The sequence below is a fragment of the Eufriesea mexicana genome, unplaced genomic scaffold, assembly GCF_001483705.2.
Source record: "Eufriesea mexicana isolate 0111107269 unplaced genomic scaffold, ASM148370v2 scaffold76, whole genome shotgun sequence".
In the NCBI taxonomy this organism is placed as follows: domain Eukaryota; kingdom Metazoa; phylum Arthropoda; class Insecta; order Hymenoptera; family Apidae; genus Eufriesea; species Eufriesea mexicana.
In genome coordinates this window covers 509,420-530,354 of record NW_016908289.1, presented here as the reverse complement: position 1 = coordinate 530,354, position 20,935 = coordinate 509,420, and the positions used below count along the sequence as shown (strand labels likewise).

The following is a 20,935-nucleotide window of genomic DNA, read 5'->3' as shown; positions in this document are numbered from 1 at the left end:
AATAATTTTACTACAACTAATATCGTTTTATTTATCAATGGAAATATGGTTTATATGAGACACAATCAACTTTGCTTATATTTAAACTTATATACACTTCTTAATGGCACGGTAGTTCGATCGAGAAACAGAGATGAACAACAAAGCAAGTGAGTACACACGAATCACGTGACAGTATATGAATAAATTGGCTTATTACATAATAGATATCGCGATTAATATAATATGTATATATTCCAACGAATTTTAATCCCGATTTCCAACCGATCCCGTATACATCGTTGCACGAAACGAAACGAAGCGAAGTAATCCATTACCACTGATTACTTTCCATGCACGAAGGCGTTTCTTCTGCTCGCCTCAGATCCGCCTCGTTGCTGGATAATCGAATAAAGTTCAGAAATCCAATCTACTCGAAGTTGGAGTGGTGGATCGGTGCCCACCAGGCCTACTATGCCCTCGCTAATGCGACTTGATTCATGAGCCGAGCACGTGCATCTCTTTCACCCTCTCTGTCTCACTCGCGGTCTCTTTGTTTCCCTCCTTTTGCGTAAGGAACGAAGGGTCAAACGTTCTGCTACGTCAGCTCTCGCATTAATGCGGAGGCCTGTGCCCTAAACGCGCCTTTCATCATCTCGTTTCGACATAATTCGTTTATCATCTGAATTATTTGTACACCAACGAGATAACCGGGGTTCAGCTTCCAGATGACGTCAGTTGACACGGTCTTTCGGACGGTGGCGCTATGGTGCGTTTCTTGGTCACGTGGGAAAAGATGAAGGATAGATTTGGTGAAGAAGAGTGAACAGTAATTGGGTGTTTCAACATTAGAATTATTGATTCCAATGCAGTCACTTTTGATGAAACCAATTTTGAGTTTTGTTCAAATAGTAATTCGAAATGTCAATTCGAATTGGAATATCATCGCATAAGTGATGCAACACTTGTATTCGTTGGGTGGAATATTTTTGAGTAATTGATTTTTTGATATTTAACGCTTCATGTTCGATTCAGCGAGAAATACTGTTGTATATTTTTATCCAAATGCTGGCAAGGTATACAAAGTCTTACATAAGCAGGTATCTAAAGCGGAAATTTCAACTCGACCTAATTCCAATTCTCACACTAAACAAAGGCTCTCAGCAGAGCACTCTCGTAGTTCACGAAGGCCTTCGAGCAAAAGCTTCTAAGATCGTTTCCGGCGACTGGACCTCCACTCGGCTATATCTAATGTCTCGATCGGGCCCTGGAAGATCGGCTGCCCCAAAAGAGCAATCTATGGCAAGCGTAGTTTTGCCAAAACACCCCACTACGAAGTCTCCGTTTACGCGGCAGGTATAAGAGCCTCCGTCAGCCTCCTATTGCGTGGCGTCTCATTGTACAAGCTTCTCTGACGCATAGAAACGACGATAAGTCTCTCTCATCGCAAGAAGCAGCCTGCCAAGGTACAGGCGGCCTTGTAAATCAGCTCGAATGAACATCTTCGCGTAATCCCTAAATAATCCGGGTTTCAGTCGCTGAGCCCAAACAGCCGGCAGAGCTGGAGAGGCTCACTGCGTATTTCACGGTCTCCTTGGTTAATGACACGAGTAGACGCCGATCTCTCGATTCGATCTGGATGAACGAGACCATGATGCACCAAGGAAGTTACGTACGATGGATCAGAGGTCGAAGATCTTCGTGAAACTACCGTGACGAGGAAACCCAGTTCCGTTTTAGGCTCAGTGTGTTGCTTGTTATGTTATACTTTGCAGAAGAGTGTATAGATTGGTGCAGATATACTGAAGTACATGTACTTCTTTGAGTATTCTTTGAGTTTGTGGTAGAATTAGATAAAATCGTTATTGATATTCCTATTCGATTGCCATAATTATTGATCGAGATAGATTATTGCACTAACTATTAACTATCGGTCTCAATAGATGGCAGTGTTGCTGCTATCTCTCTCTCTCTCTTACCATTAGACGACCATTTTTTAATTTCTTATATGAGGGGTTAGAAATCGCGTTGATAATTAATTAATTAATTAATATCACTAGTGTACTCTCATGTATCTATTTTTAATCCATTGTGCAAAATATCCACTGATGTCTTCTGGATATACCAATGACTATTCTCCTCTTAATAATCCTCCAGCATAAATTCTGAATCATGCTAATTCCATTTGTAAATGGTATTTCTATTGCTAAAAGACGTCAATGAAAATATCTTCCTAATGTTAAATTCTCACCAGCATCTTTCGAATGTGTCACCAATCTTCCCTTAACAATGTTCCACCAAAAGAAATTGTTCTCGAGCTAACGAGATCCACCTGCCAGACAAAATCACCTACCCGAACGAGCCTCATCGAATTAATACTACTTTGCGCGACATCTTCATCGAAAAACTTAAAGGCACACATGATGATCGGCTAAATGTGGCCCGTACTCGATTATCAACACGTCGATGGCTGTTCTCCCTCAGCGTTACGAGCGCAGGTTCACGGGCCGGTGACGGAACCACTGGTCCAAAACGAACGACGATTCGATCGCATCTGTCGAAATGGATCGCGTTATGAGCTGTTTTGCAATATCCTCATGCTTCTATGGGTCCATCGGACGAAGAAACGTAGTCGTTGGACGTGTACGGAGCGCCATTAGCTCGGCTCGTTCTGTCCAATTATCTTCGTCGAGGCTGACGACGAGAAAGGCATTCACATTCCGAGTCAAGATATTCTGATCACGAACGGAGCTTTTTGCACGATATATTGACGACAGGCATCGAGTGATGGGTAGATTTTCATGGAAACTGATTAACTCTACTGAGACTTCTTTTATGATTCCTTTCGTACTCTTTGGTCATGGAATAACAGATATGCTAAATGTTGACTAGTAAATATATTTTCATCGAGATTGATTAGGTCCACTGACACTTTTCCTTTGGTGAAATGTGATTTTCTTCTGACAGACGTTAAATTTCAAGTAAATTGAATTTACTGAGACCACCTTTATATTCTTTGGTCATAGGCTTTGTCAGATTTTCCAATTAAAAAGAATTTGTTGCTTTACAATCATTAGATATTTCACACAATAGTATTACGAACATGTAGTAGTCACTTCAATAATCATTATGAAGTATGAAATTACCGGTCATACAGATTTAATCATAGATACTTAAACTTAGCCCAGTTATTCCAACGAATCCTCTATTTACAATAATTTTTCACACAGAACCTGGCATCAGTTTTAAGACTCGCTTCAAACAGCACCGACACGAAGTAGCAAAATGCGATGCAGGTCGGCATAGGTAGTGTTTTGTCTCACTGGTAGCGATTGCACGTTTATTAGGAGCAGCAGGGCAACTGCATCACCTGGAGCCTTTGTGCGTCGGACGCCGCGATGCGTTATCTCGTGCGAGATACGGTAATAAAGGTATGAGAACACGCACGTGGCGCGCATAACTCATTGCTGTTGCGGATCGTCTTGATGGCCTCGAACGCTTTCGACGCATCAGCCGGCGCGTTCACGAAACTGGGGTCGCTACAACGGGGGTGAAGACGTGTCTGTTTTGGAAATTTCGCTGAGGTACTTGTCACGCTGGTATGAGTACCTCCTTGAATGTTTGGGAATCACTTCATAACTCTTTAATCCATTCCCAACCCAAAACAACACCACTAAAATACCACTTAATTAAATTAAATCTCCTAATTCAGGATAGTACATTGCCATTCCATTAGCCAATCAACACTTGGCAATTTTAAAATGTGATTCTTACATTTATTCAGCTGCACTGCTTTCTAATCTACCCGTAACCCAAAACAGTTCCACTCAACTAACATCCAATTAAACCAGATCTACTAATTCAGCCTAGCTCAGTCTGGTAGACAAAGAATATCAAACAACAAAACCAAATACATCTCTAGAATATAAGTCTCACATTTATCCAGTTGCACTGTTCTTTAATCCACCCTAATCCAAACCAATACCAACCAATTACCACCTAATAAATCTAGATTTGTCAACTCAGCCCAATTGCAGTACCCATAGGAGTTAGGGCAGTCGAGTAGTCAATGAATACCAAACAAGGAAACCAAGTACAACTCTAAAATATGAGTCTCATTTATCCACTTCCACAATTCCTTAATCCAGTCGCAATCCAAAACAAAACGAGCCAACATCCCACTCTCGGATCTCCATCTTTCCCGAAGAAGCTCCAACAGAGATCAACTCTAACCTCTTCCCTGAATGTCGCAGATAATTAATGATCAGGCGACTGTGGCGCGTGTGTGCCCCGAATCGAATAAACCACCATCCTCGCCACCATCCTGCCTAGCTCTCGAGGGCCCATCGTGATTTCGAGTGGATCGCGCGCCACGAGAAGGATCGAGGCCGAGGGTGCTCGAGGGCTAGCTAGGATGCCGGGGGGTCTGTTATTGTCCGGTGCTTAATCTGTTTGTTGTATACCGGGCGGCGGGCTGCTAAGTGGTCTGCCATACTACGGTGCCCTATGGTGTATACAGGGGAGCCTGTGAACGCGACACATGTTGTTACATCACGGACGCCCATTGTCGCGGCCGAGGGCGAGGCGCGCCGCTGCGCAGGCACGATTCCGCTCCATCTGAGAGATGAACGCCGCACAGGGAACACTAATCGCGCACTACTTGACACTCAGTGAGGGCTGCAGCTCTTTTTTAACCTCTCTCTGTCTCTCTTCTCGCGGACGCTTCATCGAACGTGTAAACATATTACTCGCGCGAGACCCGTGGCACCCCGTGACACGACGGAACAGGGGTGTCTCTGTTATTTTAACGACTCACTTTTTGGTCGCGTCTCCCTGTTCAGGGAGGACGACGTGTTTTGGGTTTATAGCTGGCTGTCGCCGGAGTGCCCGATCTTTGAATGATCTTTGTTTTGCTTTCTTTATTTTCGGCGGGAGAGGGGATTTGTGAGTTTGTTTGGATGCTGGTAATGGAAGTCGAGGTCATTGGTTTTATGACGAGAGTGGGAGGGTGAGTTAGATTCGGATGGCGGAATTTTTGTGAATCAATGTGGGTTTTATTAGGGGTTGTCGGTGTGGTTTATTTTTAGTATATTTTATTTAAGTCAAGTCGGTTGAAGATTTTTAATAATTGAATGTTGGTATATTTTATTGTATGTCTATTTATTGTGACATTGGTGATTATTCTCAATTTATAGTGTAGGGTTTACTCTGTGATATGTACAGACTACCTTGACGTTGAATTTTATCCAAAAAAATTATTTCAAAATTGCGTATACTACATTAAATAAACCTTTAATTAATTTCGGAAATTATACATATTTGAACTATATATAAAAAGTTGATTTAATGTAGAATCATTCTAAAAATCCTATATTACAAAATGTTTTTCATCACATGGAAATAAATCGGGACTTATACAGCCCTCGAATAATTCAATTGATATTCGAGATGAACAATTCGAAATAAATTTAGACAAATTTTTGCTTCGTGATTTTCCTCAAATTCGCTAGAGATTCGATCATTCGTAAAATTCCCAGATATTATAGCGTGTTCCCAGAGACCATGAATAGTACGAGAATGATCTAGTGTTCATTGACGTTGTGAGATAATACAGTTGCATGCATACGTGTTATATCTGCATCCAGATTGCAACCATCCAAATAATGAATTCTGTATCACGGCGCACCCTTATCAGTTTCAGCCAGTGTTTGCGAAGAGCTTGCGCAATCGTCCTTAGGGGTTGGCTCTCTGCAGCCACCCCCGACTTCTCATTTCCAATCTCGCGCATGGAATCCACTGGATTCCACCACGGAACATTTTCTCACACGCTTCCAAAATGATTCGGGTCTCTAATTTAACATTTATTTGTCTTTTATTATTATTATTATATGGAGAAATCTTTGCGATATGATGTTTATACAGTAAAATTAATTAATTGCATAAATAGTAATTTAAACAATTCATTGGTTTTAAGTTTCTAGCTTAGAATAGAATTTATTTATTTCTCTGTATTATTATTATTTTGTATCCACGATTTATTTAGACAACTGGGAATTAAGATAATTAGGTGGTGGGGGAGCGAGGACCACTGCTCATGACGTTAGTTATAGTGAGTTAGTTAATTAGCCTGCCATCGTGCGAAAAATCAACTGTATACGAGAATATTTAAAATATATTGAGCACTATTTAATATTAAATAATTCACCAACACGTATACAATTTTCCCTAATTCTTTAACAATTATTATTATTAATATGAGAGGAATAAATCTTTATCGTACACAATTTATGCCATGAAATTGTTCACGTTTCAATTGAAAATGAAATTAATTATATGCTCATAAAATTTGGTATATAGCAAAATTTGTGAAAATGGGATTGACGCATGAAATGTCGATTAAATAAAATTTTGTTTATCTTTCCTGTTGCTTTCTGCAAATTCTCACGGTAGCGATAGCTTCTACCACGTAACAAAATTACGAAGTCTTTTAATGACTTATTAATACAAACAGCACGTGCTCTATTTAATCTTCTCGAGTTGACGCGACATTTATGGTCCCTGGAGCTTTCGACCCGCTTATGTGCTTGTAATTAGATTTCGTCGTGCGTGCGCTGCACCCTAATGTCTTCTCCCATGTTTATTTGATCTCCTGTCGCTCTTTGTGTGTATTCTTCTCCGATGTCCTTTAAAATCAATTTATTTCTGTATTTCGTATAAATATTTCATTACTTTACACTTCGTTCATTGAACACTCTTCCTCGGTACCTGTTCAACATTTTATTATTTTAACATGTTCGGTACTTATGCAGGAATTTGTTCATATGTTTTTATTTTTATACTCGGTATATTACACTTAGAATTTGAAAAAAGAAATTTTAATTCAATGCAGTTCTATTAGCACCCTCTCTTTGTCCATGTCCATTTGTCCATCAAGCAGAATGTGTTCTACTTGATTTTACAGAGATTAGATTTCTTGTATAATTGCGACGTGTCGTCTATATCTTTATTTTAGCTAACTAATACAATTATACACGTAATCACCACACATTATAGAATTAAACACGACTAATCAGTTTTAACCGATGATTAATAGATGTTGCCAAATATGATACCCACGTATGTTTACCCAAGAGCACTAGTTCCTCACTTTTCGACAGAACAAGGATAAAATAAACAGTTAGACTAGAGCGGTCCAATTATCGTCCACGTTATCCAAACCAGATGTCTCGACAATCCCGCGTCATCGACAGTTTCCATGACTTTAGATGTCACTCTCGAGGTGAGCCATGTGGCCTAACCTCTCTGCGTATATCACGTGCAATTTCATTTGCCGCGCTTAAGGACATCGCGGCGGCTTGCTCGTTAAGCGGGGAAAAATCAAAAGGCCTGTTAGCCGGGCCCGACGAATCGCCCCTCTGACCCCTCCTGCTCGACCGACCGCCGGGAGCCTCGTCCTTTTTCTGCCTCCCCCTTTATTCGCCCACGAGTTGTTCACGACTCGTTCGAGAGCGCAAGCCCGCGAAGTCCTGGGATCGATTCTCGGCTCAGCAGGAGGCTCCTCCTACCATGACGGCCATCTTGCGACCGGCACCGGTCTCACTATATCACATCACACTTCACTGCATCCAGCTTGCATACTTACGGTCAGCCATGCGATCGCACCCTGACTTTGTCCCTCTTCGATACCAGTCGGATCATTCCTCTGGCTTCAGGGGTTATAGACTAGATTCTCGATCTCGTTTGGAAAATTTTCTATGGCGTTCGGGAGTTCGGTCCTCGAAGGTGTGAGCATCCATCTGGTCCATTTTCTAATGCAATTTTTCAGAGATGCGAATTTGGTTGGCAGTGTCACAGCTAGGCATAGAATGAACTGGATATATAGATAGCAAATGAAGCAGTGCGACCTAACACCGGTGTAGACGTAGAATCAGTGTTAATTACTTGACAGAAAGAGTTGGTTTTCCTTCCCATTCTATTCCCATTAATACAAAAGAATAGAAAATGGAGTCAAGTGAAGAGATTAAAATGTGTCGTTGGCTCCTGTGCTGTTCTAAGGCTGGACTCCTGAGTTTGATATAGTAGCTGTTTGGATGTTAGGTTTTGAGATGTTTGACAAGTGATTCTGAACTTTAGGAAGAGGTTGAGAATTTGCGTGAGATTTGAAGGCTTTTGGAGAGAGACTTTTGACGAAGGAAAATTATTCATAGGGAAAAATGCTTACGCTCTATGATAGGAGGTGATGTTACATTTGTAACTTCATTGACAGGTGAATATTCGAAGATTTATGCAGAGCTTGATGCATTTTGTAGTTTGATCACTAAGTCTGTAGGCTGTGATGATTTTTGGAATATCAAATTTTGAACTTTGCACAGAGGTTAAGAGTCTGAATAGGTTTTAGATGTTTCTGAAAACGGATACTTAAATAAGGTTTTAAAGGAGGAACGTCTATAGAGAAGAATCCATGGACTTTTTACTAAGAAATCATGATAAACTGGTAACTTCATCGATTAGTTGAGATTCGAAAGTTCGTGTGCAATTTCCATAGGAAGTTCAAAAGTTACAAAACCTAGGATTTTGGATTTCTAATAGCAATTATTCAGTCTGTGATGACTACTTTATAGACTTTATAGATTCTGTATTAGTATCATTGTTCTCAAAAGAGTTTCGTATGGAAATCAAGAAAAACATTATTTATAAAACGAAAGCTTTCGGAGGTGAGGAGGAAAACTTTAAATTTGGTAATTTTCAATCTTGTAAGATACAGGCGTTTATTTATGTTTATTTCCTAAGACTGTGATTAAGAGAGATTCCAGTAAAGTATAACGCATTTGATTTGCTATACCGGATTCGCGGCCGAAGTGGTTCCATGAAGAATGGCTTCCTATAGCGAGTGTTCTTCGTGTTAAATGAGCGTTGAAATATGAACATTAAGCTGATTATATTCTAAATGAGTTACAGCGCGTATCTGTCGGAAACTATTTATTACATTTTACAGTTGAAGACGCAACACATTTTTGATGCGTTAAATTATCAGCGAGTTATGCGAAATCTTATTCAACCTGTCTTGCACAAGATATATTTAGATGTATTTCACACTATTATTTGCCAATTTTTTAATCGACTTTCATGCATAATGCATTATTCGTAGCAGAATTTTATTATGGAGTAATGTCTAATACATATTTATATATTTATCCAACTTTATCTTAACTATTATCTCGAATTCCTATGATTTTCGAAATAAGTACATTCACGAAATTTTAATTACGATCTTGCAGACAGTAAATTTAATAATTTTAACATCGAATTTCACAAGTGGCACAAGTAATTTACATTTTCCTTCGTGCTAGTTAGTATATGGACGTTTATCATCTACTTAGATGCAATTATTTTTTAACAAAATTAGAAATGCTAATCTACTCAATTCGAAAATGGTTACATCTTGGAACATATAATATGCATATAATAATACAACGAAACGTGGCCCGGAGATCTATGAATCCCTTCTTCAGGTAAGCCTTCAATCATTAAATATAAAATAAACTCAAACTTGGGGTAGCTACAATCACTTATATTAACCACGACTTTTTACCAAGAACTGACCCACAAACCTATGGATCGTCTTTTCAAAAAAGTTCGTAATCATAAAATATGAAATAAACTCAAACTTGAGATAGCTATACACCCATATTAACAACGACGATTTACCAAAAATGGCCCCTGCAGCTATGGACCCCCTTTTCAAAATCGTTTTTAATTTATGAAATATAAAATAATCTCAAACTCGAGATTCCTACAACCACTCACATTAACCACTCGTACTTTTCTAAACTTCCAGGTGCTGAAGTACTGTGATCATCTGCACGGAAAATGGTACTTCTCGGAGGTTCGAGCGATATTCTCGCGCCGCTATCTCCTGCAGAACGTCGCCATCGAGATCTTCCTGGCCAGTCGAAGTAAGTCGCGCGACTCGTTTTGCTCTGCTCTCCGAACGGAGGCGGCGGGGCCCTTTTCGGGCGGGCATTGCATTCCGTTTCTTGCTAGGCCGCCCCGTGCCTCGCAGCGCTATTTCACACGGCGTGATCTAATCCGGCAAAATGGAAACGGAATCCCGAGCGCGCCGCGAGGTGTGCGATCCAGTTTGCTTTTTACGCAATAAATATCTGCTCCGCGTTGCAGTATCTGTTTTTTTTTCTCCTTTTTCACCGCCGATTTATCGACCAATCTCAACTACACCTGCTGCCCTTCTACCTTTCGAATAAACCCGCGTAGACGGACTTGTGATCCAAATCTCTCCAAATTGGTTTCGTTGTGATAAAATTGAAAAGAAAAAAATTTTTGAAATTATTATTTCATAATACCATCTTATAGCCTAGAATTTGGACCAGCTGTGAACAAATAACTTACTATAGAGAATTTGTTACGATACTTTATTCTATTAAATATAATCTTGAAATCCTGAAATAGAATTAATTTAACAGTGATAAAAGAAAGTAATATTTTTCAAAATCGAGAAATCCTTAATACCATGAGAAGGAAGCTTTTTACTTTCCGTAAGACACTTCAAAACAACAGCAATTATACTAGAATTTATTGCTACTGGTTACATTAATTACTCAATGAATTCGATAAAAACATAGAAGAAGAAACACTACAAGAGATACAAATACAAAGAAAAGAATTATTGTCGTGCTTTATTAGACGTCACTACTATTAATTACGCTAATTACCATTCCCAGAACCTTCTCTACTCGAAAGAGGAAACACCTCATAACCATGCATTTCCTAGGGGACAATAAAATAGAATGAAAAGTAGACAGAAACAAAAAGGGACCATATCGATAAATAGAAAAGGTAAACGGAGTCTTCGTTATCTTGATTTCATAGCAGAGGTGTTAAAACATTCCTCGAGGTCGAAGCACCGGGCTACGCGGCGTTTCGTTTGAAATATAGTTGTCGTTGCGTGGTTCGTCGGGAGGTGCGCGCGCATTTGGAACTAGCGCGCCATGGAATTACCAGTATACCTGGCCAGCCCCGTTGGGCCCGCAATCCCGCTGATTATTTCTCTTCTGGCCGCAGATAAATTTCACGTTTCGACGTTCTCCTACCTTCTCACTGATCCTAATCTGATATCCCAGGACTTTCGATGAACCGGCGGAATGTCATCCGCGCCTGTTCCGTCGTTCATTAAAAAAATTACTAGGAGCAGGGTAATTCTTTTTTTTACATCGTCGTCCTCGTTAACGTGGCGCGCTGTTGGATCATATCGCGTCGTGATAAATCCTTGAACGATGAAAAGAGATATACGAGCGAGTTTGTTTGTCGGAGACACTTCTATGGAAGTTTTGGAGGTATTTAAGAGATGGTTTTCGGTCTGGAATTAAAATTCGAGAAAAAATTTGTGGTCCATTTCTTTTTATGGGAGATGATATTTGTGGTGCTCAGTAGGGATGATTAAGAATTTTTAATTAGAGAAAGGATAAATAAAGTTAAGCAAAAATTGTCCAATTAATACTTGATTCATACGATGTTGGATCATGACTATAGTGTAGTAATAGCTCACGAAAGTACTTGAACACTTGTATCCTGAATTGTTAACTTCAGAATGAGTAGATAAAATCATAAAAAAATCGACTAGCATCGTTTTTAGAATATTTTCAGGTAATTTAATATTATCTTCTTGATATGAGTTGTTTTGAATTCAAGTACAATAATTTAAATAATATTTAAATAAGATAGGACATGGTCATGAATAAATATTCTTTTTATAAATAGTTAAAATTTTCAAATTCTCTCTTCCTACATTGAATAAATTTGTTCCTCAAAAGGTTAGTCAATTTTTAAATTTAATTCAGATTCAAAGGTATCACAAGGTATTCCGAATTAATGTTCAGTCTTACAACCAAGTTTAGCTTCTAAATACACGACACATCCATTCAAGAAGCATCGAATAAATTTTGCTTCATTCACTGTTTTCATAAGCACTACTTTTCTAAAGCGTGCTCATTCATTGGAACACTAATAAATTAACCCACGACATTAATCACGTGGAAGGATCGAAGTCAAGATTCACCAAGGTTCTCCTTATTCGATCGTGGAAGGAACGGGGTCAGAAGATCCTTTGATTCTCAGCGACTTCTCTGTGATCGTGCCTTTTACTATCCTTCTGGCTTGATTAAGACCGACTCGTATACACTAGTCCTGTATTCGAAGTTACATAAATTACCAGCAAGTATTTATGGTAACCGTCTCTTTGCACGCTACCCTTTGAACTCTCGAGGGAGCTTCAGCGATGCTATTAAAGCCGTGAAATTAAGTCCATCCGCGTACCCACTCCTTTTCATATTTCCACGTTTAACTAACTACGTTCTAAATACGTTTACCACGCGTGTCCAGCAACGAGGTTCCGTTTCCATGATTCATTTCCCCTGATTTGACAGAAATAAGCGTGTGAAATTTATCGTGGTAATTTATAACGTCACGGAGTATAATGGTCTTTTTGGTACAGAGGGAATGAAAACAATTTACTTTGCAACATTAATGGTTTTAATTTTGTTTCAAAGAGGGAACAAAGACTTGGAGATTCCTTGAGTAAACAATTATGTAAAAATTTCATTTCGCTATAAAGGATTTTTAATTAGGTAAGGATTCTGAGTATTCACGTTTTGTATGCATATAGAACATTCAAAATTTATATTATACTGAATAAGATATTTATTAATATTCAGATTCTTGGTTAAAATAAAGGAGAGGAATGATATCAAATTGGCACAGTTTCCTTTAAAAACATGGTCAATATTGGAAAGAAGATAAACACAAATTTTACCTTTCATTTAATCCTTCATTGACATTAATTTTGCATAAACATTACGACAAAATTTAAAACTTAGATCTAATTAACGAATAATCAAGTTCTACATACTCTCTTAAATGAACTCAAATTTAATACACAAGATTCCGCGATTTCTAAAATTTTTATTTCCACCTCTACACCATGACTACACCTGAAATCAACCGATCTTTAAAAGCCAATTACAATTTTCTTTCTCTCACAATCGAAATTCCGCTTGCAGAGAGCTAAAGGAGTCACATATGTTCCAATTCGATCACACATCCAACCCCTTCGCTCCCTACTTGGCCACTTGATTCCCGTCAAAAAATCGCCACTTCCTTTCCAAGCTCTGCTATACATCATCCCAGGCCAATTCGTAGAAACCAATCAGCCAGTAACACCCTGGACGATTCCGCGTGAGCTACCATCCGGCAACAAGAACGGTTCGCCATTGCAATGCGTACAAGAAACGGCGTCCTTGCCTGCCAACCTTCCCCGAATGATTGACACACGGCCCGTCAAACGGATTGGGTTCGTTTATAATCCGCGCTTTAACGCCTTTTTGTCCACAGCCTCGATCCTGTTCGCGTTCCCGGACCAGATGACGGTGAAAAGGGTGATCAAGGCGCTACCGCGAGTCGGCGTGGGCATCAAATACGGGATTCCGCAGACTAGGTAAGGAACTCCGTTGCGCCATCTGGATCCGCGGAGAACCAGAATGGGGAACACGCTCGTCGAATTCCTTCGCTTATTTCTTTGTCCCCTTCCGTGGGATTCCGCTCGCGATCGGACCCTCGCATCTACCCTCGTTTCTTATCCGAACGAAACGTTAAGATGAATCGCACGGTAGAGGGCAGCGTGGTCGGGTAGTGAGAAATGCTCGGTTGAACGGGTATCGATCGCGAGGATGTCCTGTGTCAGCGGACTTGTTGCTTTGTTTCTCAAGTTCCGATCAGATGATTTGGATGTTGTACTTTACCTCGCTATTGTTCAAATTCGGCTGCTTTTAGACTGGTTTTAGAGATTGTAGATTTTTAATTAATCCTCGACTACTGATGCGGAATTCAAACGACATTTTCTTTTGGAAATGACATCCTTTTATTAAGTCATATAGGTTATTTCTGTTTTTATATAATAATTATGATATTAATTTTGTTGAATTTAGGTTAAAGGTACCATATACTTCGAACGATAACTTATTGAAATTACATCCTTTGACATAGTTCTATACATAGTTCTACTTATTATCATAGGCGACGAGACTAGTATTAGAAACTAACTGTTTCTACGAATTTTTTAAGTATGTAATAGTCACTCGTGAATTCTTAGAAAATTGGTATCTATTGTTGAAAGTCTAAGTTACTGCATATTAATTAATTTTGGAATTGTTTGTAAACTGATTCTTTCTTAAGAGTCTCTCACAAAAAGGAATTTTTGGTAGACTTTCTCGTATCGTGTTTCGACTATAATGATTAATAAATAACAGTTACCGGCAAATAATTCGTTAACAAAATCAAAGTATATGAAAAATGAAGAAAAAGCCTAGATTAAGGAACTAGTCAGGTAGATTGGTCGGAATGGTCACGAAGATCCTCGCGTTCTCGTCGCGAGCGCGTCCCAGAAGAAGGAAGAGCATTCTCCGTTCTCCCGTTCCTGATGCTCCCTCAGCATCGACAAGGACAGGCGGCGAGAACAGAGGTCCGCGTATCCGCGCTTCGATCCATCCATTAAAGCACTCCTATAAACGAGACAGAAAGAGAAAAGAGGAGGGCCGACGAGAAGGATACCCCGGCCATAAATATACGGAGGCCGAGTCGGACGTCTGATCCGAGGAAGATTCCTGGCCAACAAAAATAATCCGCCGGTGTATAGGACGGTGCATCCGCGTCGTGACGCTTCGTACCATCTTCTCGGGAAAAAATAAATTCTCCTTGCGATTGAACACGAGGTGGAAAAGCCGCATGGAGAACGATCCACCGACGATGTCCTCGATCAGGGAAAAAGTCTGAACTCGAGATGGTGAACGTCGATGTATCGGGTTTTAGATTTCCTCTGTTTGATAAAGCAACGTTTATCCCAATGTCGTGAGAAGTAAATGTCTTTGTATAAGTGGAGGTCATGTATATAGTATGTGTATAAACCTTATTGGAGTGTGGAAGCAAAAGTTTGAAAATTAGCGTCATTGGTCACGTGTATTTTATAATGACGAAATCATTGTATATTCTGATTGCGACTGATTAGTATGTCTAATCTATTGTTGCACCATTATAAGAAATGATCAGCACATGGCCCGTCGCTTCTACTATTCCGATCAATCTGAAATAAAATTCTGTAGGAAAGGAGTCATTGATGGAAAGTTGATAGTTACTTAAAATTGGGACAAAAATTGCAAAATACAAAGAAAACAGTTCAGAAAATATAAATTTTTTAATTCTTCGATTACAAGGAACTATAATTATGGAATTAGATTCATTAAATGGGAATTTTAAGTCTTCTGACTTAAGTTAATCAATTAACGTTTCACAGGAAAGATTTTTGTGCGTAGGATAGTAAGCCAGTGTTCCAATCTTTGATTTTTAATAAATTCCAAACAAAGTGGAAGGAAAATCAAATAGATTGAGGAGTAATACCATCGTTGCAGAAGTGTGGATGGGGTGTAAACGGTTAGAACCAGGATATTTTAGAAAATTTTCGTACTCGGATTCAACATTTCAAAATTTCTCCTTCAAGTTTCAAATTTCGAACCTGCTGGACGTTTCAGTTTTCCCCATAATCGCACGGGCAAACTCGCGGTGGACTTTCTATATGGGAGTAGAAAGATTTTCATAGATCCTCAAGATTTGTTGGCGCATGCACGCAACGCCAGAATTTATATATCCTGCCGCGGTCGGATGTCGTCCACCCTTAATGTCGTCCACCGTATACCGTCCATTAAAGTCTCTGGTATAAATCCTAAATCAGCGATCCTCGCGTTCGTAAAACGCGGCCGCTGAATTTTATGGCGCGAACGTAAAGCACCGGGCCGCATCTTGGTGCAATAGCTTTTACAAATCGAGGCCGAGTGTCCTCGTAATCGTCTCGTGAGTCCCATTCTGGGTTTCACTGCGCCCTTTTCATCATGCAATTAGGAATTGAATTCTAAGAATTCCTCCTCATCGTAATTTCGACCGGTCAAAAAAAATTTGACACGTTGACAGCAATTTCGAATAAATCTATTATCCTGCGTGACAATTTTTGCAGATGGCATTCTGCAAACTCGTGTTAGTCGATTACCACCGCAACCTCGATGAACCGATGATAGCGTAAACTTAGTTAGACAGGTATTAATTCATATGTCGTATATTCGCGACGTGTATCAACGTTGAAGTCATAAATAAGCCGTTATACCGGTCCTGACACCGTCATGCGCGGTGATTGGAGGATAATCAACGCTAGGATAATGATAACCGTGTCATCGACGACGAGTATCCACAGAGCTCGAAATTATTATTAACAATTTTAATCATTGGGGTTGTCACATTCGTCTGTCAGACAGTTTGATAGACGAGTTTCCTGAGAGGTGGGTTTGAAAGTTACGTTTTTCTTGCAGGAAAGCGTCCATGATGTCTCCAAGGCAGCTCATGAAGAACTCCAACATGACGCAAAAATGGCAGCGAAGGGAAATATCGAATTTCGAGTACCTCATGTTTTTGAATACTATTGCTGGTAAGTAGGAACTTCCTTGCATATTTTCCATTCTTTCTGAAATTAAAAAAAAAAAATTATGGAGGATTAAAGGATTTAAAGGTTGTAAGCATTCAAATTAAATTTCTATAGTAAATTCAGTAATTACTACAACGAAATTTCGCCATTAATTAATTGCCATTTCTAATCATCTTCATCCTATCATTCAAATGAACTACGCACCTCAACCTTCAATCAAACTTCAAACAATTAAAGGCAGCATAAATTTATTCAAATGATAGAAAGAAATAAAACCATCTAAGAATTTTTCTTCAATAATTATAACATTCTAAACAGTACCAATCTTTTATTCCTCTAATTACAGAAGGAAGTAAAGCAATCTAGAAATTGCTAAAAATTTTGCTACCTACGAAAATTCTTTCGACCCTATCGACAAGATAAAAGTGCAAACCGACACCTATCGATATCTACAAATTTAAATTAATTCCGAAATTGGCAGGAAATTCGAATATTACAAATTATAAAAGCTTTCACCCGATGCCTCTCCACAAAACCATATCGACGAAACCTTCCCTGTCCAGCGTTTCAGCCTAACATAGTAACCGTAACAAGAGGGTGCTGTTAGGCTAAAAAAATCATATCGGCTTACCAGTCGCGGAAAGAAAATGCGACGTTTGCGGCTGGCCGATGGTCGCGGTAGAGCGAGCTAGAAAGGGACAGAAGGCTCGAAATGGTAGCAGTAGCGTGGCTAGAAGAGGACAGAGAGTATATGGCCGGATGGAATCTGTCGCGACGTATTAGGGATGTTCTCAATCAGCTCCGTGTTCCGTTAGCCACCCCATACGAGTAATCCCCAGCTCGTGGGCCCCGGTAATCCTCTCCCGAGGGACCGGCGTTCTCCGCTTCCCCACGCGGAATGGAAGCCGCGCCTTTGTTTCTCCGTCGGTTTAATATCCGCCGTCCCTTTTGTGAGCTCGCGTCGCCAGCTAAATCACGAAACTCGAGATGTTGGACCCCTTACCTTTTTTTCACTGGATCACGTTGATCAGCCGTTTCGACGGGTAGCATCCAGAGAATGCCCGTCATAAGAATGGTACTAGTTTTAGGGTTTGGGGTTTGGTGAGGTGGTAGAACAAGGTTTGACGGACAGTAATGGTACCGCCCTGAGGATAATGATGCGTTCAAAAAGAGGAAGGGAAAGTTTTCATAATTAGAGTTTGAAGGATATTTTCCTCTTTTTTGGGAAGGGGTATGTGGAGGAGATCTGTTTCGTATTTGGGAAGGGTTGACGAGACTTTATAGACGTCTTTATAGTGTATTTATTTTTATCAGATAGTTTTGCAGAATTTTCCAATTTCCGAAAGTTGCCCTATTTTCAAACTCCCAAAGTTCTTCCAGTCGCGGACTTCCAGTGACCGGAAACCTTCACACTTCCACTTTCACAAATTTCCCAAATCTCTCACTCTATTAGCACACTCGAACCTCGTTCTTACCCATAACCGTCGAACAGTTTAAACGCCGGCCGTAAAAAGAGAGGTTCAGCTGGCGAATTATGTAAACGCAGAATTTACTGCTGCCCACGCGCTGGACCAGCCGTCTAATGACGAGGATCATCGTGGACGCGTAATTATTCGTATATCGACGAGAAACGCCGCAAGACACCGGGGGGCGTCCGTGTATTTACGAGCGTTATATATTAATTGCGCGAATAAATAGTCCGCGGACGGGGCAAGCGCGGCGGTGGCGCTGCGGTGCGCGGCGGCGGCGCGGTGGGGACGGAGGACACGCGCGGCTGCGCGCGCAACGCAATTGGGCAAGGCTCGGCGGGAGAACACGTTGCGAAAACGAACCGGTCCCGTGGGCCAGGCTCCCGCATGCGATCCGGTCCCGTTGTTTATTTGCTCGGTCGCATCGGTTTATTAAAAATTAATGACAGTAGGGCCGATGTAAATACGATAGGCTGCGTGTCCCGATGCGAGGCCGGTCCGCGTGGGTGTACTCACCCGCCGGCTACGCCGCCACCGGTCCATCGGTGTTCTTTCTGCTGATACTCTCCGGGGAGGGTTTCTTTAATTAATTGTTCGCTTGAGAATTTTCTGCCTTCTTTTTAATCGCTTACCTTTGTTTGTGTTTATACGGGCAGAGCTAATAAGAGCGTTGGGTTATGTGGGTGTGTGGTCGAGGATGAAGTCTGAGAAATTTTTCGTTTGCGTTGGACTTTAATTACTGACACCCAGTTTCTGGACTCATGAGGATATCGCGTATATCAGACTGAAAGTACATATTTGGGAGAATAGGCCTATGTTAATTGTTATTCACAAACGGATATAACTTAATTATCTGTATAATTGTTAATATAAGTATAACTATATATATTGCTATATACATTAGTGAATTTTAAAAGTACGGGGATAGGTCCTATTATGTATCCCTACTAGGCTTCCTATTGTGTGTCTTAATCTAATTGGGACCTAAACTGGTTGTCAGTAGTCATTTTTCGACTAATTTCTTCTCGTTCGACATGTAACCTGTTTATATGTATTAAGACAGATCTAGGTGAAAAATAGGGTTTAAACAAAATGGAATGCAATGTCTAGGGTGGGTTGTATTGTGACATCGGTCAAGATATCTCTTTGCATCGTTTGACTCTCCACTCGTTAAGTTCGGGTTCGAACAATAGGTACTTACGATTGTATCGTTTAAATTCTACATTAGAATGAACAAACATCCGCTGTGAAATACTTATACACGGTTTCAGGTTTTCCGTGGATTGAACCTTCCGTTTGTGTCACAGTCCCCGAAAAAAAAATGAAAAACTTTTCTTTTCGATAACCATAATGTATTCAATCTTATGGTTTCCGTGACCGGATTGAAAGATATTATAGTTCCTAACAAATTTTTGCTGTATCAATTTATGGGAAAGACAATCATATGGGAATGCACAAAAACTTTAAAAAAAATTTGGTAAGAAATTTATTTTATATTACTTTCTTTGTCAGTAGAGTAGTTTCGCCGATGGATGGTAGATGGTGTTAAGGCTGTGTAACACGACACGAGTAATAAGTTTACTCTCTTTAGGTTACTTTTATTCTTCTTGTTCCATCGATTGATATCGATCGTTTCTTTTTCTTTCCATTTTGCGTTAGTCAGCGTGTTAAAGTTATGGCGATCATTATTATCGCACTTTTACATCCCTCCGTACAGACGTGGTGCTAAGTATATGTCTACTTTTGTATCTTGTTCGTTTCGATAATTAATATTAGTTTATTTTGATCATTCAAATTTCGAGGATATACAATGACCAATTAGAATTAACTGCAAAAGCCCATGAAAATGAATCACCCTTGGTTTCGACTAAAATTCTATTTAACGTATTTTGTATAAATTCTACAAATTTTTCTAATTTAGTCGCGAACAGAATATGTGTACAGTGGCCGATAAAAATGAAAGACTTTTACTAAATGAACATTTCTCTAAATTAAAGCTCTCTGCAAAGAAAGAACATACACAATTTCCCAAACTTATCTTGGAAACTTAAGCTTAACTTTCCCCAATTAAATCACAGATCGGGGGGATTAACGGATTAAATATCTCTGCGGAAAGTATTCGCGAAACAGACGAAAGACAGCAGGGTAACGAGACGAGGGACTCGTAGTGCTGGAGCCATTTCGTAGCACTTCCTGCCAATTTTTCTTCGCAGGCCCGCGTCCCTTTAAATCTCGCCGAGTGGTGAGTTAAAAACGAGCCTCTCGTCGCGGCTAGCACTTATTATAACGTTGTTCCACACGGGTCGAGGGTGGGGGAAAGGGGTCGCTGGCGGGAGTTAGGTAAAAACGCAGGGGCGCAGGGCGGGTCGGGGAAGGGCAAGGTAGGGGGCGCGCGTGTCGCGGGCATTCCGCTGTCGGGAAGCGTTCCGAGAGCGCTCACTCACCACGACGCTACCATTAATAATCACTTTGATGCATAACGCGGCCTTACTATTATTTACGTCCGACCGACGGTCGTGCAGCGTCACGATTTACGATGCATTGTAGCCGAGGCCTGTGCGCCGCGACTTCGCCGCCGACCAGACCCTCGTTCCTCCCCAACCCGTGCACTTTTTCCCTTCGTCTTGTTCCTCTTGCTCGCGGCCGAATTCAGCAGTTGATGGAGTTCTTACGGACGAATCGGCGCAGTCCTCTATGGCTCCGCGATTATTCCGCTGAGCGGACGGTGTCCCCCTGGCGGCGCTTCGGGCAGATGATTTTTACACTAGAATTACTGACTCGCAGTGCGCTTTTAACCTCTTCAGGCACAAATTTTTAAAGGTGGAATAAAATTCATTTAAATTGTTTTATATCGGTAACAATTAAGTGAGTATTCAGCGAAGTTTCTTTTTATCGACGGATTATATATCAATAGTTCTGAAACTGATTCTAATCTTCTTTTTGCTCATAATAG

General features: G+C 40.3%; 1 protein-coding gene across 7 annotated transcripts in view; it reads left to right on the top strand.

Annotated features, from left to right (window-relative positions):
* Window positions 1-20,935, top strand: part of rg (A kinase anchor protein rugose) — a 130,601-nt gene that overhangs the window by 97,380 nt on the left and 12,286 nt on the right. For all 7 annotated transcript variants that reach the window (XM_017910635.1, XM_017910632.1, XM_017910634.1 and 4 more), the window contains 3 exons: window positions 9,818-9,935; window positions 13,384-13,486; window positions 16,401-16,516. In XM_017910635.1, the coding sequence (XP_017766124.1) occupies window positions 9,818-9,935; window positions 13,384-13,486; window positions 16,401-16,516 (337 nt within the window). The remainder of the gene's footprint in view (window positions 1-9,817; window positions 9,936-13,383; window positions 13,487-16,400; window positions 16,517-20,935) is intronic.